The following is a 27,452-nucleotide window of genomic DNA, read 5'->3' as shown; positions in this document are numbered from 1 at the left end:
CTGTTCATGCCATAGTTCCTTCGTGTCACAGGAAGTATTTTTGTTACTAGTTCCTGTTTGCTGGATCCTGTTTCCCGTTTTCCAGTTTGGCTGTCCCTAGTTCCTGGTATGTGTTTTTTCATTTTTAAAGATTAAATCATGTTTACCTGCAAAATTCCTGCCGCATTCAATGCATCTTGGGGTTTGTCACAAACTTTTTTCTGTCAGAGTTTGTGACGAACCCCAAAATGCAGATACAAGCCTGACATGTGTGGTGCATTACATTGTATCCTATGCATGTTGGAAATAAACTGAAACTGAACTTATTTCAACACATTTTGGAAACTGAAAATTGTTTGTGTTATCTTTAAAATAATCTCCTTAGGGTTAATAAAAAATGATTTTAAAAATTAGGGTGAGAAAACAATATGTGTGGCCATTTGATAAATGGATAGAAAGCAAACCAAAACAAGTCCAAACTGCTTTATTTCCATGAGGCTAAAATCACATCATCATTGCCAGCATACCCGAGCGAACGGCTAATTAGGAAAAACAATGAACTGCTCTGTTGTGATGACTGCATAGGAAACCGGAGTGTCATTTCAATTAAACCCAATTACAGTCCCTCTGCAGAGTCGCATTATGAACAATGCAGCCATTTTAAGGCTGTTCCCTCCCACACGGTTGGGCAAAGGACAAAAATAAGGCTTTTTTTTTTTTCACTTAAAAGGGGTTCCTAAAGCAAATATGACAGTCGGGCAGCAACATGTTAAAAAATATCAAATACCAAAAAAGGGGGGATTACTGTTTCAACAAATGAACGATCACATTTTATGTACAAAAAAATGCAACAAATCGGTTTGGTTTGCAACAAACAAACACTGTTGCCAAGTGATTTTTATGTACACCGTCAGTACAAAAAGTCGTATTTGTCGTTTGAATGAGTCTGGCGAGGCTATTTACACTCCAAGTCGTATTTGAGGACATAACGCAGCATTAAATAAGTTATAAAACCTGCCTCGTCTTTCTACTGATGGCAATATCCTGACACTAAGCTCACACGGCAAGCCGTACTGGGGCTCTTTACTGCAGATTGAAAACCAAACAAGCAAAGTTCATTGAAGACATATTGCTGACTCTGTGATAGATAACGCATATATGTACCACGACTCTGAACCCTGAAAACTAGCCCTACCGTGACTCCAGGGAACTCAGCCTGTATATTCTTCGTGACAGATTTACCACCGACAGTTAAGGCAACAGAGGTTGGAGGTCCTCGTGATGATTGGCTGCCATCAGTGAAGTTTCTCCAGTTTGGCTTGCAGAGACTTGAAATTCCCGATGGTCTGCTGAAGGGTAGCGTTGGGGCTGAGAGACTGCAACTCCACCAGGTAGCCGCAGATGTTGTCCAGGCAGACGTTGGTGAAGCGACGTCTGAGGTGAACATTTGAATTGGGGATTAAGTAATGAAACACCATGCGGCGTTGCTGCAGTTCAAGTAAGTCCAGTAAGCGGTGTTTAGCAGCAGAAGCAGGAGACAAGATCTATCTACGCAAAAATGTAAAGATATCCTCCCTAAACGATGTCACAAAAGCAGGCTTTGCTACACATCCCAAATTAAAACCTTGAGTACTGCCAAGTAGCCATTAGTCAGTTAAGGACAGGGAAACCGTGAGCAAGCTTAGCTAGCATGATGTTGATGTTCACATGTGCGTTAACCCTTGTGTAATATTAATATTATTGTTACTCAGCCAGTATTAAAAGCCACAAAATGCAACGGGTTCATCAGACCCACAAACGCTGACTGAGTAACAACAATATGAACGTTGCACGGAAAATTTCTCTGCCAGTTTCTGCATCCCACAGGGATTTTTCTTTTGTGATTCTGCACCTGAGGTTCCCACATAAGGTTGCAACATTGTTTATCAACACTGTCTGCTCTCATTTTCTCGCACATTTGACCCTCTGATGTTCTGTGTACCTACACTCTGTCCTCCTCCTGTCGAGGCCTGTGTGTGTGTGTGTGTGTGTGTGTGTAATATGCATCACGATAGGTTTTAGGCCAAATCGATAATCCTTAATTTTAGCACTGTGGTTAAAAAAGCTTGAATAGTGTTGCTAATAGTTGTGTATTTGATATATGTTGTTAAATGGTTAAAGCAGAGATAGGTTTCAGCACCCCCCATGAAGCAGTAGAAAATGGATGGATGGATGAAAAAGTGTGTGTTTTAGCAATAAGTACACTAAATGGGAAGAAAAGCTGCCAAACAGATCAAAGCCAGCGCGACAGCACCCCCCAAGGCCAAAAAGTTGTACTGCAAGTGAGAGGCTGATTACCTGTCATATGTTTGCACTCTGCTGGGGTCGTTGACATATCCGGACAGAAGCACGTGGATACACTCCACCAAGTGCAGAGGTTTTTTCAAACGTTGCCAGTAGGGGTCCTGTAAGGGCAAAAGTCAATAATCAACAACATACATGTTAGGTCTTTTGTTTGTTCAGGGACGTGAGCACCGTTTGAGGAAAAAAATCATGAAAATTAAAGAAATATTCTATCAGCACAAAGTGCTGCCACGCAAACCCCGAAAGAACATTTTGAAAATCAAAACTACATTTCTTGCCATTGGGTACAATTGTAGGCTATATTTTGCCTTTAGATTTATTCTCATCTCCCAACCTCTTTCTGCTGTCTTTTTGACACATACATGCCCCATGTAATGCACCACAGAACTTTTAAGTTTTTAGTAGATCATTTATTAACATTGTTATCATTGAAAGTGTAATGCAAACATTCTATAGCGTGCATGCAAAAAACTCTAAAAACGTTTCCCATATGACAACTCTATCCTGTTGCCACACCCACTCAGTTAATATGGTTCCAGTGTTGTGACCTCTGGTTACAATTGGTCACTTCAAAAATATACCTTCTTGCTGGCTACTAATAAGTACTGTAGGGCTACAACTGGTTCGGAGCCAAAAGTGATCGGAATGTAATCATCCAAATATGATGAGCAGCAAAGTGGACAGCAGTCAACTTTGTGCTCCTGATTGTCTCCCCGTTCTGCAAATCTGTGCAGCGTTCAGGCAAGAGGAACAGCGAGTACCTGCAGCGGAGGCGAGCGTTCAACAAATTTTCTTTACTGTATTTTTTGGACTATAAGTCACAGTTTTTTTCATAGTTTGGCCGGGGGTGCGACATATACTCCAGAGCGACTTATGTGTGAAATTATTAACACATTACCGTAAAACATAAAATAATATTATTTATCTAATTTGCAGAAGAGACGAAGAAAATGTCAGCAATCGTCAGATACACGTCAACCAATAAGAATTCGGCGGGGGAGGGTCATGGCAGAAGTGCATTGTGGGTCATGGAATGCTAACTGCTATATGCTACTGCCGTAGCTACTAAAATGGATCATTTCATCGTTGGCGGTAAATTATAAAAACTGAGAAGGGCTGAACAAAAATGGCACCGAAAAGGAAATCATGTACTGCAGATTACAAGCTGGACGTAGTGAAATTTGCAGCTGAAAACGACAAGAGAAAGCGGCGCATACCTTTGGAGTTGGCAGAGTTGTTTAGAAGCGACATCGAGGAAGAAGATTTCCTCGGATTTATTGATTAGGAGTGACAGATTGTTTTGGTAAACGTATAGCATGTTTTATATGTTATAGTTATTTATATTTAATATGTTACGTTAACATACCAGGCACTTTCTCAGTTGGTTATTTATGCCTCATATAACATACACTTATTCAGCCTGTTGTTCACTATTCTTTATTTATTTTAAATTGCCTTTCAACTGTCTATACTTGGTGTTGGATTTTAGCAAATAAATTTCCCCCAAAAATGCGACTTATACTTTAGTGCGTTGTATATATGTTTTTTTCCTTCTTTATTATGCATTTTGGGCCGGTGCGACGTATTCTCCGGAGCGACTTAAAATCCGAAAAATATGGTACATCATTTTTTATTGATATTTTTAAACAAAAAAACGCGGATGTAAAATTTCCGCGTTTGTTTCCTGCTTGTTTGTTTTATTAAAAGTGGGAATGAATGTTGAATTTACCCGTGTTTTAAAAAGTTGGTCGTAGACCTCCAGAAGACGTGGCAACTGCATCCCAATCTCCTGCATGGTGGAGGTTACGAAGCCCACGTCCCAGTTGAGGCGGCACACCTCCTGCTCCAGATACTTCACCAGGAATTCTGAAAGTGCAAGTTGACATTGAACACAGTCTAAAATAACATTTTGTGTCTGGAGGACAGTTTATCTTTCAGTCTACAGAGAGAACACGTTGGAACAGGCTCCGTTGTGCTCCTGGAGGGACCACTAATTATCCGACTACATTGAAAGCATTATAAGAAAGTGTGTGTCCAGTGGGGATGAACGCTTACCCAGTGGAAAATATCTTGGTGTGCCTGCGTAAATCTTCCCCAGCGACACCAGCTTCAAACTGACGGATCTCATCCTGTCGACTGGACTCATGGCCACCGTGTCTGCCAGTTCTACAAGACCAGATTCAAAACAACCATCAGAAAGTTAAGAATCAAACAAAGTGCAACATATTTACAACATTACCTTTCTCTATGATTTCCTGCCAGAGTGAGTGCACGAGGATTGGATCGGAGTGTCCGGCGCAGTGAATGATGGCCAGCTTGCACTCGGACAGTTTGAAATGGTCGGCATATTCCCCGTAGAGCTGCACGTAACATGAACGCTCAATGTCAGAGAAGAGGCGAGCTGCCAGTAATCCTGATGCACGTCACCTTGGTGATGTCCATGAGATCCGAATCCAACTGAGAGATGGCGGTTTTCACTGAAGGATGATTGGAGTACTGTCGGATCAAGGTCTCCTGAATATGTACTTGGATACGAACCAGCTAGGAGCAGAGACCAGAGCACGGTTACACCTTTACTTAGGGCTCCTCTCGGCGCCCATACTTGTGATTTTTCCATCACTTCTACACTCCTATATTGCTGCAATTTCACCAACTTTGTGGATCGTTTTTCTTAATCCTAGTCTTTTTAAGTCTTATTTTGACTTGTTCTGATTACTATTGTGCAAGGTGGTGGAAGAAGAACATGTACAAAAGTACCGTAGTAAGGATCCACTTTTCATAATGCGCTAGCTCGATGATAATTTGGATTAGTTATGGACATGGTCTGGTGTAGCATTAGTGATTTCAAACATTACGATTTCAATACCTCTAAAACTGGTAATGAAAACTACAACTAAGACGCATGTTACAATCAAACAGCTGGTGTATAATAAATACTGTAATTAAAGTTTCAAAACTTTGTGGGCTCAACTAATGAAATAAACGGCAAATCCAATGGCAAAGACTACTCCCTGGTTCAGGCAACGCACAAGAGTCTATACACTACTGCCGTCTAATCTCTTGAAATTGGGATTGCATGCAAAGTCTACTATATAATACAGTACAGTACTTGCAAATGACACTCAAAAGTGTTAAAAAAACAAGATAACAGCTGGACAGCAATGTTCAGTGCTAAAAAAAATAATTAATTCATTAAAAATTCCTTAAATATTGTTTACCTTTTATGAACATAGTTGAACACACACTAAAGTACCCATAATTGGTGCTGTATTGATTCCGGTGTAAAAGGTACCCATGTCTGGATCACATTCACACCAACAAACCATGCCAGAATTTAAGTGTGAAAAAGTGGGACAAGGCACAGTGCGAGTCGGCATTTACAATTTACTTTTATGGGATTCACACTTCTTTAAACATACCTCCATCTTTTCCTCCAGTTCGTGGAGGAACTCGCCATCTGCCGCCAGTGCAGAGATGCAAGAGGAACTCTTTGCAGACAGAATGGCTCGGGCCAAATACTCCAGACGCTGCTTAAGAGAGATCTCTGTGCTGCATATGCAAAGGAGAAAAAAAACATTCAGAATGTCTTTCAGAGAAGCACAAAAATAGTCTTTAGTGCATCTCCAACCTGTGCATGTCAGCGAGGCGGGCCAGGACATGAGCGGCCTTGCCGAAGTTGCGGTTCTTCTCGTAGTAGCGCCACAGGAGGTCCATGTTGTGTACTTTGCTCTGGTCCTGTTTGATCATATGCATGAGGTGTTCTTCCAGGTATGGCGAGTTCACCTGGACAGCAAAAAAGATCAGTGTTCAACTAAGATTTCAAGAAAAAATAAGTACATGAGACTCTACCTCTAAAAGCTTGTCCGCCAGATCAGCCTGGATGAGCCAGTTGTACAGAGCGATGTGAAACAGCTCGTCTTGGGACCTCTGGGCCAAACCGAGGATCTGCTCAAACTAAAAGAGAACAGATTGGCTTTATAATTTCAGGTTGTGAACATGATGCTGAAACTTCATTTTTTTTGCTCACATGGGCTGTGGCTTCTTCATTACTCAGCATATTGGGGTCAGAAGTCATGACAGGAGGGCCTGGCTGCTTTGGGACGCTGGGCGACTGAGGGGCGGCTTTGCTTTGGTTCACCAGCTCCTGCATGGTGTCTGTGATGCACTTATAACAGGAAAGTCTGCAGAGAAAATGGCAAAATACCTGTGTGCTTAGTTTTTTTAATCCGTCGCTATAGGTTCGTTTTAGTTGTATTGGGAAGTAGGAATTTCCAAGTTCCTGGTCGGAAGTTTTAACTGGAACGCCCCCTACAGTCCGATTTTCTACTCGGAAAGTCCTCTACACACCGAGTTGGCTTCCGAGATGACCGCTCTGATTGTAAACAATAATAGTAATATCCGTTATTAAAAATTCTGACAAGTTTTTGTATAAATCTATAAATAAATGGTAATATTACTTTAGTGTTATGCATGTGTACTACTACATTGCTAGGGCGTATGTGTTTCTTCTTCATCCGCCATGTTTGAGAGTTGCAGAAAGAGTGCCTATTTTTCCATAAGTTAAGCACAAACATGGCTTTTGTGGATTTGGCCATCTCGATTTCTAACCTCGTAACTGGAACGCACATAACATGGCTGTGATGTCATTTCCAGCGCACCATAATTTTTTATATTTACCTTACCCTAATAATTAAGGTAATTACCTTTCCTGGAAGGCTTGCTGTCCTGTGTGGTCCTCTTCAGGCTCTCCATTCTTGTAAAAGTGGGGGCCCAGCCTCTGTGGGTCCTTCTTGTCGGCGGCTGTTAGGCAAAGCTCCAGGACTCCCTCGTAGAAACGCACTGCAGATATGTCAGGGATGTCAACTAAGCAGTGTCGACAAGGTAATGCATGTATAGAATTGCACGATACCTTGTCTATACTGGGAGCAAACCAGTGGCAGGTCAGTGTGTTGGCTGATCTGCTGGTAGAGACGTAGTGACTCTCTTAGTGTTCTCTCCTTATCTATTCTATTCTGGATCTGCTTGGAGCCTTGCAGCAACTCATTCGCCTGGAGTGGGAGACAGCAGAAAATAAATATTTCCCAAATGTGCTATCAAATAAACCATAACAGATAAGCAAACACACACATACTAATAATAGTATTAGTAATGGAGTTGTGTTCCTTGTCAAACCAGCAGAGGGCGAGATGATTTGTGTGAGTGAAGAAGAAAGTTAGATAAGTGGGGAATAGCCTAAAATCTTTATCGCGATATACAATGCAGCCTCTTGCGATAACAATATATATATATATATATATATATATAAATATATATACACACATATATATACATATATATATATATATATATATATATATATATATATATATATATATATATATATATATATATATGTATATATATATATATATATATATATATATTATTAATTAGTATGTAACTAATAATAGAAATATTTTAAAACAGGCTTCAAATACTCTTAATGTGGCTGCTGACTTATGCAGTAACATATTGTGTTATTTACAGTACCGGTAGTATCATTTTCTTCAATAGATCAATCAATGAAACATTTATTTATATAGCCCTAAATCACAAGTGCCACAAAGGGCTTCACAAACTACAACATCCTTGGATCTGAACCCCCATTCTTAACATTATTAATATTCAACTTGCTGATTTACAGTTTATATCTGGTTGCTATGTAATAATGTCATGTCAAGTCAACATTAAATGGCCCGGATATGTCAAAAGGCATTAATAAATCATGTTCTTTTTGAATACCTTTAAAACGGTAGTTCGGCAGGGGTACGATCATTTCAAAATTAGATTCACAGCCTCGAATAAATGTTTTTGTTTTCATTTCGGTGCCCCAAACACCACCGTTTGACCAATTAGAAAGTCTGTGAGTGTAAATGGGTTATACTTGAATAGCGCTTTTCTACCTTCAAGGTACTCAAAGCGCTTTCAAACTATTTCCACTTTCACAAACACATTCACACATTGATGGCGGGAGCTGCCATGCAAGGCCCTAACCATGACCCATCAGGAGCAAGGGTGAAGTGTCGTGCTCAAGGACACGACAGACGTGACGAGGTTGGTGGAAGGTGGGGACTGAATCAGGAACCCTCAGGTTGCTGGCACGGCCACTCTCCCAACCACGCCACGGCATCCCAAATAAAGTGTGTCACATCCAGGTTACCAATTACGCACCGCCCTGTTCCTCCAGCTATTGCCACTGGTAAAGTTACTAAACATGTCAGACCTTAGTAAATCTAAAAAGGAGTCGTTCTGATTCTAAGTTCATCATGACAAAGCCAGGAACAAAACGATAATTTGTATCGGGGATGCCTTTGACAGATGGAGACGATTGAAGGCGGAGAAGATTTTTTCATCTTGTCGCCAAACTTGCTAATTTCCTCCTGGATAGGTAAGTCAGGCATTTATGTTTTCTTATTATCGGTACTTGTAATGAAAGGAAATGGACATTTCGTATGTAAAATATTTTGTCCAATACAGTCTGTGATCTTGTCTAACAAAGCTAGTATGTTCGTGCAATGAATGCTTAGGAGCAAAGCACTATCACACGAGTGTAATTTTTACTTAGCATGCTCGCCCGGTCAACGACACATTGACATATAGGCTAACAGGGTTAAATATATGCCTGTTAGCCTGTATGTTGTGTATTCCAACAGACAGTGCAACAAATATTTTCGACAAATGAAACCTATGTGGATATGAGTAGTGTCAGTGCCTATGTCGTTCTAAATATGCGGATACTCTGAGAAAATGCATTCCAACATTAGCACGGCTAATTGCTGTTTCTGGTACTGAAACAGCAATCGGGTACATATGGTATTTCCTTGGCACAATATAATGCATCACATGTAATTATTTTCTACTTTGTGTATTGACATGGTAGTAGTCTAATTGTTTAATGCGTAATGTGGTTTAGCGTAACGTGGGTTAGCTTACAGAATTGCACTGATGGTGGTAAGCTACATTCTACATGTAAGAAATTTGCCACAGAAATGTGCCGCCACAAAGGTGAGGATAAGTGATTCTCTGTGGAGAGACCTTAGCAAGGAAGCTACATTCAGTTGTAGAAGCCGCTACGAGCTTGTCGCTGTCAAATTTGCAGGAAAAAGCTGGAATTTGTCATCAACGTGCATTATCATTTAATGACGATAGTAATAAAAACTAACGTCAACCAAATGTATATCTTTTTTGTCGTATGTAGTATGTTGTAAGTAATGCACTGATTCCAACACCTTGTTCGTGTTATCTACAATCTAAAATCAAGGCAAAATGATCTGATCATGGAATTTCTACAAATACACACTCCTAGACATCAGCAGGAGCTGAAAGTGTGTCGAAATAAACAGGCGAGCTTTGATGCGTACCTTGGAGCAGACGCTGTCGTCAGTGCTGTACAGCAGCGGGCAGATGTCCCGCAGGTGATTGCTGATAGCATCCACCGAGGCGTTATCTTTGATGTAGACGTTAATGAGTGCTGTGATGAGCGCCCCAGACAGCTCCTTTCCCCGGATCACCACGTCCTTGAAACTGGCTCCCATCATCTGCTCTTGAAACTCCTTCGAAGCAAGATGGAGAGAAAAGTGGCCAGGTGAGAAATGAAGGTAATAACATAATATACAGCAGAGGTGCCCAAACCTCGGCCCGTGGGCCAAGTGCAACCCGCCAACATCTTCAATATTGCCCGTGACACATCATGGGTTTAGTAAGGAATCTTACCCTCAGAAAGATGGTACTCGTTTTAATAATCTGACAATTTTGATGCTGTTATTGTGTCCCCTTCTGGTGGACAACGTGAGTAATTAAAGTCAATGACCTTTAATTATGCTCCAAACGGAAGATTGTGAAGTCATGGTGCAAAAACGAAACGATCCAACACAAAATGTCAACAGACATAGTCACACATAACGCAACCTAATCACAGAACTTTGTGGATATTATAAAAAAAAAATCCATAAAAAAATAGTAAAAAAAATCTAAATTATACCTATTTAAAACCATTAGGCTACGTTTGACCTCTGTCATTTCCAACAAAGGCTATATAACAAAGTACTGAGATTAACTTTTGTTATTAACCAAATACCTATTTTACACCATGATTTGCGAATAAATTCTTTAGAAATTCCGACAATGTGATTTTCCGGATCTTTTTTTCTAATTTTGTCTCTCATAGTTATACCTATGATAAAAATTACAGGCCTCATCTTTTTAAGTGGAAAAACTTGCACAATTGGTGACTGACTAAATACTTTTTTTGCCCCATTATGTACACGCACACGCACACACACACACACACACACACACACACACACACACACACACACACACACACACACACACACACACACACACACACACACACACACACACACACACACACACACAGCTTGGGCACCGCTGATATAGAGTAATATTAAGTCTAGGTGATCCAAAACGAGATTATTATTTTTTTTTTATTTTTTTTTTAATAATAAACACAAAAATAGCTTACTTTTTTTTTTAACAATTTATATATATATATATATATAAAACATTTGTAGAAATGTATAATGTAACTTTTACTCTCTCTCTCTCTCTCTCTATATATATATATATATATATATATAAAAACATTTGTAGAAATGTATAATGTAACCTTTACTGGGTAAATAAGGGTCAAATAAAAAGAAGGAAAAAAAGTTGTATTACAATTCTTATATCTAATAATATATTGCTTAAGTTCTTAACAGTAGTGACTAGGATGGCGGAAGCGAGGATCAAACCTGCAACCCTCAAGTTGCTAACACGGGCCACTTTACCAACCGAGCCACATTGCTTAGAGAGTGTGTGCTGGTACCTTTGGGAGTTCTGACATTATGAGGGTAAACTGGTGATCGCATAGTAGCTTCCAAAGAGCCAAAGTTTGGTAGGTGCGATGCACCAACTGCTGGATGCTCTGCAGGGACACTTTTTCATAAACCTGAGCTGTGGCTGGACACAAAAAGATAACGGATTAAAAAAGGCCTTATCACCATATCAAGAAAACCCTCCCAAACAGCCATAACTCACTGTGATACTTCCTCTGGAGCTCCTGCTGAGAGTTGGCACCATCTGGCCGCATGAACCCCAGCAGCCTTTGCTGCAGGTTGCCTGGGGAACTGAAGCTACAGGGCATCAGAGCAGATGTTACATCCGAGAGGGAAAAGAGTCAAAGCAGTGGCTTTCATCATTCAGTGTCTAACCTTGCACCACCAAGAGAGGATGGACTGAATTGAGAGTTTTTGTCCAGAAAGTCCTTCAGACCGTAGAGTTCCATGAGGACCGACTCCAGGTGAAACGAAGGAACGCTGCTTTCCAACTGTGATGAGTGTTCAAAGCATTGGTTGGACACCACAAGCAGTTTTAAAAGGGAACGAAGACTTTAACCCCTGTGCGACCTTAAGATTGACTATACAATCCAAAAAGGATTCGTTCATAAAAGCGCCATTAGTCAGAAATATATATATATATATTTTTTTTTTAAACTTTCAGCGCTTGAAATCTTTTACAGCTTTAGATCTATCTATTGGTATACAGTTGCATTATGTTTGTTTTAAATGTTTTAATGCCCTTTAGTAAAAAATACAAGTTTGTTATAATGTGGAAAATGCAAAATATTTCTAAAAGTAAGTTGTAGAGTGGAATATTTGAGGTTGGGTAATTACAACCTTGAATATGACTGATTTTATAACACTAGACCAGCAGAATATATATATATATATATATATAAATATATATATATATATATATATATATATATATATATATATTTAACAGTGTCTACATACTGAGCTTTAATGACAAAAGGCAGGCAGGACTTGGTTTAGTCCTTCATATTGTATATATCTTCCGTGTTATATATAACTTACCAAAATAATTTTCTTTACATTTCAGCAATTTTATGGCAGTTTAACTCGTATGCTCATCGAATCTCTACAATAATCATGGTTTTCTAGTGCCATCTTGTGGTTAAAGGAAGCAATTTCACCTAAATAATATTTGAAGAATAGGATTCTTTCAGTTTTCATGGAAAAAAGCATAGTAATTTACCAAGATCACAGTCTGTTAAGAAAAGCAGTTATAATGGGAGTCAATTGGGCCCAAAGAGTTTTTCATAAAACGTGCATATACTTTGTTTGTATCCTATTCGAACAACATTGCAAACAAAAACACAAAGCAAGTTTTTTTTTTAATAATGAAAAACTCCTCTGCAAAATGTTAATACTGCTAACCTTCAAACTGAACAATAATATAACATATGGAACACATGTAATGCCTGTTTTGGTCTCTAGGGGTGCACAAGGGTTACTAATGATACTCACAATACTGACAGTCTGACTTCCTTTGCTCATCGTTTTCTCCACAGCAAGACTCCCATCCCAAATGTTGCTGTGTGTAAAAAGGATGAGTTGTCAGTTTCTTTGAAAACACCACACATGACTGGAACGACGGATTGCTGCGCGACTCACCCGAGAACGCGGGAAAAGTAGACGCAGATACCATTTTGCTTCCCGGAGAAAATCACCTCTGGACCAACAGACATGGGAGTGATGGGGGCTGCCCCAAGATGCATTGGTGCAAAAGGTGTGGCCAGCGGTGGGGGGAAAATGCCTGGTAGGATAATGCAGAATCAGAAAAAACTATGCAAAGAATTCTGACAACGCACATTTAAAAAAGACTTGCCAGGTGCTGGAGAGCTCATCATGGGTCCGACAGTGCTAGGTGCTGACATTGCTGATGGAAATCTCATCTGTGCTTCTCCTCCATATCTGTTTAATACAACAGGATATGTTTAGCCCATTTACAGGTACACATGCAGCCACTGCATACATAATAATCCTCGCACCTGAAGAAGGCTCTGGTAGCCCACTGTGAGACCTCTCTGTCACAAGCGGAGTTGGAACAAGCTAGAATCAAAGCTGTTGCGCAGGCCTGCTCTTCCTAAACAGAATAAATCCATAAGTCATATTTAAAATTATCTTTGACAAGACACTAGCATCCGGTAAACATTTTACCCTGTGCAGCTTGAAGAAGCGCTCGATCTCCTCGCTCTCGCCTCCAGCGCAGCTCACTAGCAGGTGACGGAGCTGATCCACCGGGCGCAGCTTTTGGAAGATGTGACTCCCCTGATGGTGATAAACAAAGCTGACTGACGGCGCTCCAAATAAAGGCTGAGCACTGAAGTGGGTCGTTACTGTTAACCTTTGCAGAAAGGAGGACAAATTTCTGCGGAGGAATGTTATGCTGCTGCACCACGACGGGTGAATCAGTGACGGGGATCAGATCCTTGTTCAGTGGGGTCCAACTCTTGGCTTGTCTTGCCTCGTCGATTGCACAGATAGCCCATGTGTGTCCGTCTATATTAGACATCATCTGTAAAATAGGCATGAAACAATTAGGACACACACTTCCTGCACAATCCAATGAGATTTAATGCAACAGTTGTAGGGGTGTAACGGTACGTGTATTTGTATTGAACCGTTTCGGTACGGGGGTTTCGGTCCGGTTCGGTCGTGTACCGAACGAGTTTCCACACGTACATATTAAGTAGCCGCCTGTGCTAAAGTCTTAACAAGCTGCTCAGCTCCGTCCTGCCTGAGTCTCTTACACAGCACCCAGCATTGTCCCACCCACACAACCATCTGATTGGGTACACGCAAAGCGGTAACAGCCAATCAGCAGTGCGTATTCAGAGCGCATGTGTGTGCGTGTGTGTGTTACGACAGCAAAGCCCTGTCTGTCGGTTATTTCACTTTACCTTTTTCTGTGTTGATTGAGCTGTGTTGAAGCAGCAAAAAAGGACATGGTGTTAAATGAAGAGTTTCCATCTGTGATAGTTGATATAATAATGTAAGTGCATCATTAAGCCTACATGAACTCCATGGTGTTCAGGGATGAATAGTCTCTCCTATTGCTATTGTAATATTTTTTCAGCTATAGTTACATTAATCATTAGTAATGTAGCAGCCTAGTTTTGAATGGCAGGGTCCCTGCTATCACATGTTGATACAAATATAACATTTACATAATAAAAATCAACTACAGGCTTCCCAAATACTGTAATAAATTAAGCATGGTGAGTTGACTTAAACTGTTTAATGTTGCACTTTTTATATGTAGAAGAAAGAAAAGTTTTGTCATTTTATTTAATCTGAGCAACAACTTGAGGCAGTTTTATGATGATTAACGTGGGCAGAAATATTGTAGTTTTCCCAATGTTAAAAGGATATAGCCATTCTTTACAAATTTGGTAAATAAATAACCCAAAAAATTTATATTTTGTTGTTTTCTTACTATACCGAAAATGAACCAAACCGTGACCAAGGTACGTATCGAACCAACATTTTTCTGTACCATTACACCCTTAAACAGTTGCATCTAAAAATATGGAACTGGGTGTTACATTTAGTTTAGTTAACAACAATATGGACAAACCTGAGTCTCCATCAATGGTTTTTTGAAGGGGAAAGAATCATGGTTGATGCACCACAAAAGGTCATTGTCCTCATTTTCAGAAGCCGCCATCAACAAAATACCTGAGGCACGTAGATTTGAAGTTATCTTGGGAAGGTTTGTCGCACAATGGTTGTAAAAAAAAACAACAGCAGTACCTTTACTGTGCAGAGCTTTGTGGACCTTGTTCGGTTTCTGCAAGGTGGAGGACGCAGAGAACCCCGGTGGGAGGCGGACGTGAACCAAAGCCAGCAGGGACGGTCGAACCGGTGTGTGCTTTTGTTGTGGTGGTGCGAAAGGTGTCGTGCTGAAGTAGAGACGCACACCTATGGACACAATAACATAACATTAGGAGTAACAACATTAGGCAAAATCAGGCGTTTCATCTTTACCTGCGTGTGTCACAGCCAGCAGGTGGCAGTCTGAGGACTCGGATTTGCTGATCACGGAGATCTGGACGATAGGCTTGAAGACCGAGCGATCAATCGTCCTGTATACGTTCATAGGACGAAAATTGTCTTACTTTTCAAAGAAAAGCATAAAAAGGAAGTAACGGTGGTGATACCTGGCGATGTGTCCAGCTGCGGCAACAATGTTGTTTTGGGACATGGTGGCCACGCGACTCATGCACTGTCCATCAGCACCCAGGTCATACACCTGACAGACACAGAAAAAAGGGTAAATATGCATTGACATATTTACATTATACTAGAACAGACCTGGGCAATTACTTTGACTCAGAGGGCCAATATTAAAAGAAAAAAAATGTGTCTGGGGGCCGGTATATCTAATTATACAAAACCTCACAATAATGTCTGATTGAATGCTAAAAACGTTATGACAGACTGCCTTAAAAAATGCAATGGTATTTTACAGTTTTTTACTGAATGAGAATGTGGGATTTACAATATTAAAAACACTGAATATTGACACTATATGAACGCCACAGCCCCCCTCGATTGACATATTTAACAATGAAGCGAAACGCAACAAAAATGCAACAAACACAGCGAAATATGAACGTAAAAGGTAAAAAAACAACACCTACAATCTGATATATCACTAAGCTTTAGAACTTTGTTGTAAAAATCTCCTTCTGCGTCTGTTCCTGACACCCACATTTCAGGCTGGCCTCTCTGGAAACACTCTGTGGAAAGGTCCCTGCTTGGTGCCTCGTCTGAGCTGCCGTGACTTAGATTACCATAGTAACTAATAAGACTACCATAATAATTAGTATATCATGCAAAAGCGCAGATTGCAACCATTGAAATACTTTGGATGGTTCAAGACTTACGGCAATTTGAAAACATCACTGCACATCATGATGGCAGATAGTTTATTTGGGAATGTCCGGCGGGCCAGATTGAAAAGCTTAAAGGGCAGCGGCCCCCGAGCCTTAATTTGCCCAGTTCTGTACTAGAGGAAAGTTCCAAAAAACGTTCATAATACCTGTAACACCCCTTTCTCAGAGCGTGTAAAAAGTGTGTTGCGGGAGTTGTCTACAGCAATCTGCACAATTGGATCTGAAAAACATTTTAGGGATTAAAAAAAAAAAAAAAAAGTTCAAGTAGAAAAAATAATGACTGTCTTACCGTCCTCTGAGAAGGAGAACTGGAGCACAGAAGGGAAGAGGAAGGATAGCGAGCTCTTCGAGTGGTTGATTTTCCGGCAGCGTTGACTCAGCCAGCCCGCCTCGGCCTGGTAGGCGATCTCGTACAGGCAGCCGTCTTTCCCCGCCATGAAGATGCGGCCCAGGTTGGTGGAGGTGACGGACAAGATGTAGGTGTTGTCGGTGGGGATGGAGAAGAGGGGGTCAGGGAGCAGCTGCATGCCGCCTGACATGCTGTCGTTTAATCCTACAACACAGACATACAGTATATACACTACAGATGGCCAACATAAAGGAACTACTTAAAAAAAGTGATCAACTGTGAAAGGAACTGTGAACATAGACATGAGGGTATTGTGTTCAACCTCACACCAACACTGCTTTACCTAGCAATCAGCAATCATGATTTCAATATGGATGAAAAAAATATGAATTATTATTTTTGACATAATTGGCAGCTATAAGTACAAACCCTATTTCCATATGAGTTGGGAAATTGTGTTAAGATGTAAATATAAACGGAATACAATGATTTTGCAAATCCTTTTCAACCCATATTCAATTGAATGCACTACAAAGACAAGATATTTGATGTTCAAATTTTTTTGTCTTTGCAAATAATAATTAGAATTTCATGGCTGCAACACGTGCCAAAGTAGTTGGGAAAGGGCATTTTCACCACTGTGTTACATCACCTTTTCTTTTAACAACACTCAATAAACGTTTGGGAAATGAGCAAACTAATTGTTGAAGCTTTGAAAGTGGAATTATTTACCATTCTTGCTTGATGTACAGCTTAAGTTGTTCAATAGTCCGGGGTCTTGTTGTCGTATTTTATGCTTCATAATGCGCTACACATTTTCCATGGGAGACAGGTCTAGACTGCAGGCGGGCCAGGAAAGTACCCAAACTCTTTTACTAAGCCACGCTGTTGTAACACGTGGCTTGGCATTGTTTTGCTGAAATAAGCAGGGGCGTCCATAACGTTGCTTGGAAGACAACATATGTTGTTTCAAATCCTGTATGGACCATTCAGCATTAATGGTGCCTTCACAGATGTGTAAGTTACCCAAGCCTTGGGCACTAAAACACCCCCATACCATCACAGATGCTGGCTTTTGAACTTTGCGCCTAGAACAATCCGGATGGTTATTTTCCTCTTTGTTCCGGAGGACACCACGTCCACAGTTTCCAAATATAATTTGAAATGTGGACTCGTCAGACCACAGAATACTTTTCTTCTTTGCATCAGTCCATCTTTGATGAGCTTGGGCCCAGCGAGGCCGCCAGCGTTCCTGTGTGTTGTTGATAAATGGCTTTCGCTTTGCATAGTAGAGTTTTAACTTGCACTTACAGATGTTGCGACCAACTGTAGTTACTAACAGTGGTTTTATGAAGTGTTCCTGAGCCCATGTGGTGATATCCTTTACACACTTATTTCGGTTTTTGATGCAGTACCGCCTGAGGGCTCAAATGTCCGTAATAACATCGCTTACGTGCAGTGATTTCTCCGGATTCTCTGAACCTTTTGATGATTTTACGGACCGTAAATGGTAAAATCCCCAAATTCCTTGCAATAGCTCGTTGAGAAATGTTGTTCTAAAACTGTTCGACAATTTGCTTACAAATTGGTGACCCTCGCCCCATCTTTGTTTGTGAATTACTTAGCATTTCATGGAAGCTGCTTTTTTACCCAATCATGGCCCCCACCTGTTCCCAATTAGCCTGCACACCTGTGGGATGCTCCAAATAAGTGTTTGATGAGCATTCCTCAACTTTATCAGTATTTATTGCCACCTTTCTCAACTTCTTTGTCACGTGTTGCTGGCATCAAATTCTAAAAATAATCATTATTTGCAAAAAAAAAAAAATGTTTATCAGTTTGAACATCAAATATGTTGTCTTTGTAGCATATTCAAATGAATATGGGTTGAAATGATTTGCAAATCATTGTATTCCGTTTATATTTACATCTAACACAATTTCCCAACTCATATGGAAACAGGGTGTGTATGAGACTAAATTTCATACATGAACACAATTTTATCTACATGGACAAAAAGTGCAGTTACATCTTATGGCCATGAGGTGCCATCTTTCAAAATTCCAACATCATTGGTTTTAATTTTTTAAAACTCTTTCTCCATAAAGATCTATCTTGCACAATTTTCACATTTATCTTAGTTAAGTATGTTATTTTTTCTGCCGTATTACTTTAACATTTTCATACCGTGACATCCCTAGACAGATTTATGCTTTTGAAATGGAGTGGTAATTTGTCTTTGTGACACCTTGAGGTCAAAATAATTCAATAAATGATTGACATTATTAAAAGGGCATGACACAGAAAGTTGAATGGTGCGGACACGTTTGTTACTGGATACTTTCTGGTCTTCCGTCTTGGAAACTTTGTATGTGTAAGTAACATGCAAGTACAATTATTTGATACTGGTTTGCATTGATAAACGTTATGTTTTTACTGCAATATTGCTCAATTAAAGACACTTATTACACATGTCTAGCGTTTGTGCCTAGCTTTTGTGTCGCTGCTAGCTCCTAGTAGCATATAGCCTACCATGTTTCAAATTTGTGTGCTTATTGGCAGTCCAGCTTTGCACAAGTAAATGTGCTGCAGGACTGCTTATATCAGAGGTTTTAGATGCAAGCTGTTTGGTTTGTTTGCTAATATCAGGACCAATATCAATATTGGACCAGGACACTTTTAATACCATCTTCTGAATCAAGTAAAAGTTGCATGAGTTAACTGACCATGAAGCAAAATGTACTAAAGACAACTGGGCATGAATTGAAACCAAAATGTTGGAATGGAATGGAATAAATAAACAAACTCACCAGCTTGCCCCTTAGGGAAGCTCAGCCCCAGGATGACAACATCCACAGATGTGGCCAATACAAGCAGGTAGTGGATATGAGGCTGTAAAATCCCTGAGGAAACAAACACAAAAGCAAACTTTTAGCTAAGGCTCTAGATAATATAAATCTTCAATGTTCAAACATGCCTTGTTTTGGTTTGACTAGACCGACAGCCAAAATGGTTTCAATCAGCCCATCGAAATAGGCTACGTCTCCTCTGCATGGAAAAGAGCAACAATTAATCAGATACAAGTCTAAATATAATCAAATCTAGCCCCTTAAATATAAATGTACTTACCCGTCTTCATAATTCCACATGAAAATGTCATTGTCAATCGTCAGCCACGCTCGAGAAATCTCAGGAAAGACTCCCATCATGCAGTTGAACTGCATATCTATAGAAGATGGTTAAGACAAACCCTGCACGTGCCCTTTTTGGATCATATTTGGAGATGAATGGCATACAAGAAGGATACGGCTGAATTGCTCCACCAGCTCTGGAGGTAGCGGGACTCGACGCACTGCACTGAGCTCTGGGAGGTTGGGCACGCTGAGCATACCCGGTCCCTGGAGGGGATAGTCCATGTCTGACACTCCAGAGAGGGATGGTATGTCTAATGACACGCATCAGAAAAAGGACACGTGTTAACCCAAGTCACTCAGCTGTCTGGTTTCAAATTTGGTCACAGGAAAAGACAAATGGTTACAGGCGCATTCGACTGGCGGCGAGCGGACGACATTATTCGCCCGCAAGCGAGAATGATAAATTTGGCAGCAAGAACAGTCACATAGACTACATTTAAATTGCAGGCCAAATTCGCCCAAATCTGAGTTTTATGAGATCTGATTTTCTCCAGCTGACTGTTTACACTGCAAGTAAAATGTGATTTTGATCAGACTTCAGGGTAAATGCACACAGGCCCCAATGTGGCCTCAACGTCACTTGCATGCGCAGTTCGACAAAATGAAATAAAAGTTGCAACACCTTTAAAACGAGTGTTTTTTTACGTGAAAGTAAATAATGTAATGTATGAATGGATATATTTAGTGTAATATATTGTAATATTTTTATGGATGTTAAGTAGAGGACACACGGACATCAGCGTGGATCTACGAGAGCTTTATTTTTCAACTCACCTCTAAGCAAATTCTGATCTTTCAACAATTCCTATTTCTTCGGAATCAAAATATATATTCATGTATTACATGTAGCCTATCTATTACTTGCGCACTATTGACAAGTGATGCACAAACATTTTGTTGTTGTGAATAGAAACCAAAAGCGGGTGTTGTGATGAAATATTTAAATAATAATTACTGCATAACATAAATTCCATTCAGTACACCTCCGAACCGAACCGAAACCCCCGTACCGAAATGGTTCAATACAAATACACCAATGACGTGCAGTCAGGGGAGGTAGGTGAGGCGGGGCCTCACGTCCCATCATGGAAAGAAAAACAATGTAAAAAGAAAAAAAAAAGAAATAAATTGTTATATGTATCCAGTGATTATACTTTGTAAAGTTATTTTCCATTTAACTTCGCCAGTTTTAGATTATTTTTATTCAAATTTGCTGAATTTTCACATTTGCCGTACAAATACTGAGAAGAGACTTGCGGTGAGACAGCAGCCAGTTGAGCCTCACCATGGATTGCGCAATGACTCGGCTAACTGCTGGCTGCTGAGCAGTGAGACCGTATTGCTATATGAATTATATTATACATTTCCATAGCTTAGTTAGCTGAGGTATATAATGTACAGTGTATTTTGTCAACAACTGTATGTGTGTAATGTATTTCTTATGCTGGGCAATCATAAAATGGCTGCGAAGACGCACTGTGTGAGGCTCCTGTTCTCCCGCCTCATGGTGATAGAGGGCGCTAGTGATCCCAGAGATCATTCTTGTGAATACTAGGCTGCAGAAGAAGTGACAACAAGCTACAGTTAACAAGTCAAGTGCAGAGGCAGCGATCGTTTATTTTTTTCTCTTTTAACATGGATGATTACATATCTAAAATTAAAGAGTTTTCTAAACTGGACTTTCAATTGGAGCAGGAGGTAATAATTAAAAGAAGACCAACGCCGGAGCTAAAAGGTTTGCTTCAGACAGTGATCTCCATCAAGACAGAGAGACTTTTAAAACCGAAGAAAGATAAGGAAGACTTCTATAAACAAGTTATCGATGCTTCTGTTCAGAAGCAGCGCCGCATGGACTTCATTTATAAGTAAAGGTAAGACCATAATAACGTTTTTTTAATTAAATGTGCTTTTTTGTGTGCTACAGTTTGTATGTGTAAAGAATGCTGGTATGAACATTTAAACATAACCTGTTAACTGCTGCCAATTAATGGTGAATAAGATACTCTTTAGGGTTCATATGTTTATAAATCTGACTGTGCACGTCAGTGCCTCACCAGCCATGAACCTCACCGCACGTCACTGAAATACACCTACCATTACACCCCTACTATAGTTAAATAAAACCTAGGCCTTGTTTTTAACGAATACACAGGCCTAGTTCGCTACTGTATTTTAATGTTGTTAATTATGACGGTACTTGGAGAGCAACGTGTTTTCTGAGGTTGTAAGATGGAACAACTGACATGGAGGATCTTTGACTAACGTTTTTACAGGTGAAAAACAGCAGTGATTCTGTCATATCTTCCTGTTCATTCTGTTTTCTGAAAATGTACCCTAATTAGTTGAATGGGACGTATGTAGATTATAAACAGATGTATTGGAGCAGGGGTCACCAACGCGGTGCCCGCGGGCACCAGGTAGCCCATAAGGACCAGATGAGTAGCCCGCTGGCCTGTTCTAAAAATAGCTCAAATAGCAGCACTTACCAGTGAGCTGCCTCTACTTTCAAATTGTATTATTTACAAGAAAACTGGTCTCGCTTTGCTCGACATTTTTAATTCTAAAGAGAGACAAAACTCAAATAGAATTTGAAAATCCAAGAAAATATTTTAAAGACTTGGTCTTCACTTGTTTAAATAAATTCTTTTATTTTTTTTACTTTGCTTCTTATAACTTCCAGAAAGACAATTTTAGAGAAAAAATACAACCTTAAAAATGATTTTGGGATTTTTAAACACATATACCCTTTTACCTTTTAAATTCCTTCCTCTTATTTCCTGACAATTTAAAATGTAAAGCCCACCAGGCTGCACCAAACTTCTGGTGCCTTGCTGACACAGAAAAGTACAGTGGTGTATGTGCAGCAGCTATGAAGGTTGCAAGACTGTTAGGTTCAACTTATCTTTGTGAATCAGCCTTTTCTGACATGAACTTCATCAAGAACAAACACAGAGCACGCCTCACCGATGCATATCTGCAAGACTCACTCAGAGTTGCAGTGTCAAGTTAGACACCAGAGTACAACACACTAGTTAACAGCATGCAATGCCAGGCTTCCCACTAACTGACAAAGAAACAGATACAGTGGGGCAAAAAAGTATTTAGTCAGCCACCGATTGTGCAAGTTCTCCCACTTAAAATGATGACAGAGGTCTGTAATTTTCATCATAGGTACACTTCAACTGTGAGAGAAAAAATCCAGGAATTCACATTGTAGGAATTTTAAATAATTTATTTGTAAATTATGATGGAAAATAAATATTTGGTCAACCATTCAAAGCTCTCACTGATGGAAGGAGGTTTTGGCTCAAAATCTCACGATACATGGCCCCATTCATTCTTTCCTTAACACGGATCAATCGTCCTGTCCCCTTAGCAGAAAAACAGCCCCAAAGCATGATGTTTCCACCCCCATGCTTCACAGTAGGTATGGTGTTCTTGGGATGCAACTCAGTATTCTTCTTCCTCCAAACACGACGAGTTGAGTTTATACCAAAATGGATACATGGATGATACAGCAGAGGATTGGGGGAATGTCACGTGGTCAGATGAAACCAAAATAGAACTTTTTGGTATAAACTCAACTCGTCGTGTTTGGAGGAAGAAGAATACTGAGTTGCATCCCAAGAACACCATATCTACTGTGAAGCATGGGGGTGGAAACATCATGCTTTGGGGCTGTTTTTCTGCTAAGGGGACAGGACGATTGATCCGTGTTAAGGAAAGAATGAATGGGGCCATGTATCGTGAGATTTTGAGCCAAAACCTCCTTCCATCGATGACAGCCTTCAATGGTTGACCAAATATTTATTTTCCACCATAATTTACAAATAAATTCTTGAAAAATTCCTACAATGTGAATTCTTGGATTTTTTCTCTCACAGTTGAAGTGTACCAATGATGAAAATTACAGACCTCTGTCATCATTTTAAGTGGGAGAACTTGCACAATCGGTGGCTGACTAAATACTTTTTAGCCCCACTGTAACAGATTTGGTATCCAGTTCAAAGCGTGACGTGATTTATTTAGAAATTTGAGAGTTCACTTTTGTATTTTACATGAGTTATTATTCGTACAAACATTGTGCAAAGTAATTCATGATTTGTTAAAAAAATTTGTGGCTCGCAAGTTAAAATTGGATATTGTGATTTCACAAGACCGTCTTAGATGTGATCATTTGAAAATGTTCTATTTGAAAAATGTGCACTTAGAGAAAACATAAAAATAAAGTGTTGCACATTGATATTTATCTGTTTCTATATATATTTATTCTGAGAAATCATTAAAGGCCTACTGAAACCCACTACTACGCAGTCTGATAGTTTATATATCAATGATGAAATATTAACATTGCAACACATGCCAATACGACCGCTTTAGTTCACTAAATTACAATTTTAAATTTCCCGCGGAGTTTGTTGTTGAAAACGTCGTGGAATGATGACGCGTGCGCGTGATGTCTCGGGTTGAAGGGGACATATTAGCACAGCACCACTTGCAGCTAAAAGTCGTCTCTTTTCATCGTGCAATTACACAGTATTCTGGACATCTGTGTTGCTGAATCTTTTGCAGTTTGTTCAATTAATAATGGAGAAGTCAAAGTAGAAAGATGGAGGTGGGAAGCTTTAACCTTTAGACACACAAACACACGGTGTTTCCTTGTTTAAAATTCCCGGAGGTGAAGCTTTACTATGGATCAGAGCGGTCAAGCGAACATGGTTCCCGACCACTCGTCAACCGGCAGGTTTCGGTGAGAAAATTGTGGTTAAAAAGTCGCCTCCTACCGGAGATCTGCGGAGCTTGCGCCGTCCATGCAGGTGCCGTGACTTCCCTCAAACACTGGCGTCAATACACCCGTGGAGACACCCTTCCGACTATCAGGTACTATTTAACTCACTAAAACACTAGCAACACAATAGAAAGATAAGGGATTTCCCAGAATTATCCTAGTAAATAATAATAATAATAATAATGGATTAGATTTATATTGTGCTTTTCTATTGTTAGATACTCAAAGCGCTCACAGAGAAGTGAGAACCCATCATTCATTCACACCTGGTGGTGGTAAGCTACATCAGTAACCCCAGCTGCCCTGGGGTAGACTGACGGAAGCGTGGCTGCCAATTTGCGCCTACGGCCGCTCCGACCACCACCTATCATTCATTCATCATTCATTCACCAGTGTGATCGGCACCGGGGGCAAAGGGTGAAGTGTCCTGCCCAAGGACACAACGGCAGCGATTTGGATGTCAATAGGTGGGAAGCGAACCTGCAACCCTCAGGTTTCTGGCACAGCCGCTCTACCCACTACGCCAGGGGCGCTCACACTTTTTCTGCAGGCGAGCTACTTTTCAATTGACCAAGTCGAGGAGATCTACCTCATTCCTATTTATAATTTATATTTATTTATTTATGAAAGAGACATTTTTGTTAACAAGTTAATGGTGTTTAATTATAATACAAGCATGGTTAACACACATAGATTCCTTTCTTTCATGAAGACAAGAATATAAGTTGGTGTATTTGATTCTGATGACTTGCATTGATTGGAATTAGACAGTGGTGCTGATAACGTCCGCATTTTCAAATGGAGGGAAAAAAAAGTCCTCCTTTCTGTCCAATATCACATGAAAGTGGTTGGATTTGGCATCTCATTTGTCCAACTTGCATACTCGTTTTTAAACACTTTGTTATGAGAGTAGCGGATGTGTGTGGCCCTTTAATGTCTGGCAGCAGGTGAGTGACGTCAGTGAGAGTGCGGGTGGGCAAGCAAGTGAGAAAGCGGTCGCTGAGGGCGGGGGAGAAATACATTGGCATCAAACTCCGTAGCTTGCTAGCTTGTGCACGCTAGCTTTCTGAGACTCTTATTTTGTTAGCACAGGCAGGATGAAACAGGTCTTTTTTGGTGAAGACAGGAACTGTGCAGTCGGTCTTTAGAGTTTTGACAGTAGGTACGGAGTTTCTCTGCGTCCGCCCCGTTAGTGATTTTTTTCTTAAATATGAGCTCGCAGCAGCCAGCGTCATCTCACAAGATCCTCGGGTGCCGAGAATGTCAAACAACTGACGAAACTGAAGTCTTGGTATGATTGATGATTGCTCCTTTTTATGTATATTTTTTAATGCCTGGCTTGAGATCGACTGACACACCCTCCGAGATCGACGTAATGGGCACCCCTGCACTACGCCATGCCGCCCCTGTAAATGTGTCTAAAACATCTAAAACGCTCCCAATGCAATCGTCTTATTTTTTTATTTTTTTTATCTTTATTTTATTTTTTCTAGTCCTTCGCTATCAATATCCTCAGTCACAAATCTTTCATCCTCGCTCAAATTAATGGGGAAATTGTCGTTTTCTCGGTCCGAATAGCTCTTGCTGCTGGAGGCTATAATTATAAACAATGTGAGGATGTGAGGAGTTCCACAACCCGTGACGTCACGCGCACATCGTCTGCTACTTCCGGTAAAGGCAAGGCTTTTTTTATTAGCGACCTAAAGTTGCGAACCTTATCGGCGATGTTCTCTACTGAATCCTTTCAGCAAAAATATGGCAATATTGCGAAATGATCAAGTATGACACATAGAATGGACCTGCTATCCCCGTTTAAATAAGACAATCTCATTTCAGTAGGCCTTTAAGATGATCAGTGTTTCGACAAAGATAAATATCATTAATTATTCATAATAAATAATAATTGGGCTTCACGGTGGCAGAGGGGTTAGTGCGTCTGCCTCACAATACGAACGTCCTGCAGTCCTGGGTTCAAATCCAGCCTCGGGATCTTCCTGTGTGGAGTTTGCATGTTCTCCCCGTGAATGCGTGGGTTCCCTCCGGGTACTCCGGCTTCCTCCCACTTCCAAAGACATGCACCTGGGGATAGGTTGATTGGCAACACTAAATTGGCCCTAGTGTGTGAATGTGAGTGTGAATGTAGTCTGTCTATCTGTGTTGGCCTGTGGCGACTTGTCCAGGGTGTACCCCGCCTTCCGCCCGATTGTAGCTGAGATAGGCGCCAGCGCCCCCCGTGACCCCAAAAGGGAATAAGCGGTAGAAATGGATGGATGGGATTAATAATAACATAGAGTTAGAGGTAAATTGAGCAAATTGGCTATTTCTAGCAGTTTATTTAAGTGTGTATCAAACTGGTAGCCCTTCGCATTAATCAGTACCCAAGAAGTAGCTCTTGGTTTCAAAAAAGGTTGGTGACCCCTGTATTGGAGATAGCATCGTCCAAGCTTCTTACTGTGTGAGGGGACGCTGAGCAGCTCTGACAGGTCAGGGAAGCAGCGATCATCCTGCAAGTGTCTGTCGATGAGCCGGGCAGAACTTTCGAGCGCCTCGGCAAGAGCAGCTGAGGGGCTGCTGGCTCCGGCGGTGGACGGCATGGCGAGGCTGCCAACAAAACCAACAAAACTCAACTTAAATCATGTGTTCCGTTAAATACATACGTTAATTATGATAAACGTGTACGTCATTGGTTGTATTGAGAGTGACGAGGGCTTGCTGGCATTTTCTTAAATATGTACGAGCACAGAAGCTAAATGCTAAATTAGCAAAGAGTGAATTGGCACGTTTTTTTCCCCGTTGCTTCGTCAACCTTACCCGAGTGGAGAAAACCCCGCTTAGTTATGACTTCTTCCAAAAAAAGAAAACAGTTTTTCACAGTTTAGGAAAGTGTAAATAATGAAAAAAAAATGTATCGGACTGAATAAACAGCCCGCCAACCTCATGCACGACTGCTGAGGTCGAAGGTTGTACTTCCGGTGACTACATCCGGTATGA

At 40.5% G+C, this 27,452-nt stretch overlaps 1 protein-coding gene across 1 annotated transcript; it reads right to left on the bottom strand.

Moving 5' to 3' along the window:
- Positions 1-447: 447 nt before the first annotated feature.
- nup155 (nucleoporin 155) lies at positions 448-27,452 on the bottom strand. Its single transcript, XM_061875691.1, has 34 exons — positions 27,273-27,452; positions 26,914-27,062; positions 19,786-19,923; positions 19,608-19,704; positions 19,456-19,526; positions 19,289-19,381; positions 16,419-16,682; positions 16,276-16,349; positions 15,392-15,483; positions 15,219-15,316; positions 14,985-15,152; positions 14,809-14,909; positions 13,576-13,746; positions 13,389-13,499; positions 13,220-13,314; positions 13,060-13,142; positions 12,843-12,987; positions 12,696-12,762; positions 11,577-11,692; positions 11,404-11,498; positions 11,192-11,325; positions 9,723-9,914; positions 7,232-7,370; positions 7,026-7,161; positions 6,350-6,503; positions 6,172-6,276; positions 5,951-6,105; positions 5,742-5,871; positions 4,750-4,863; positions 4,562-4,682; positions 4,378-4,488; positions 4,052-4,188; positions 2,317-2,423; positions 448-1,413 (listed from the first exon to the last, which is right to left on the bottom strand). Exons 2-34 carry the CDS (start codon positions 27,053-27,055, stop codon positions 1,275-1,277), a joined length of 4,095 nt encoding a protein of 1,364 aa, XP_061731675.1. The 5' UTR covers positions 27,056-27,062; positions 27,273-27,452; the 3' UTR covers positions 448-1,274.

Source organism: Nerophis ophidion, linkage group LG17, assembly GCF_033978795.1.
Source record: "Nerophis ophidion isolate RoL-2023_Sa linkage group LG17, RoL_Noph_v1.0, whole genome shotgun sequence".
Classification (NCBI taxonomy): domain Eukaryota; kingdom Metazoa; phylum Chordata; class Actinopteri; order Syngnathiformes; family Syngnathidae; genus Nerophis; species Nerophis ophidion.
Note: the sequence above shows the minus strand (reverse complement) of the source record. Positions and strands in the feature narration are given on the sequence as shown.

Bases quoted from the DNA above. Each gene is read 5' to 3' on its own strand.
- nup155 (XM_061875691.1), bottom strand. From the start codon at position 27,055: ATGCCGTCCACCGCCGGAGCCAGCAGCCCCTCAGCTGCTCTTGCCGAG. The intron at 19,705-19,785 runs GTATCCTTCTTG...CATCTTCTATAG, and splicing joins GCTGGTGGAGCAATTCAGCC to ATATGCAGTTCAACTGCATG. The intron at 4,864-5,741 runs GTATGTTTAAAG...CTCTGCTCCTAG, and splicing joins AACTGGAGGAAAAGATGGAG to CTGGTTCGTATCCAAGTACA.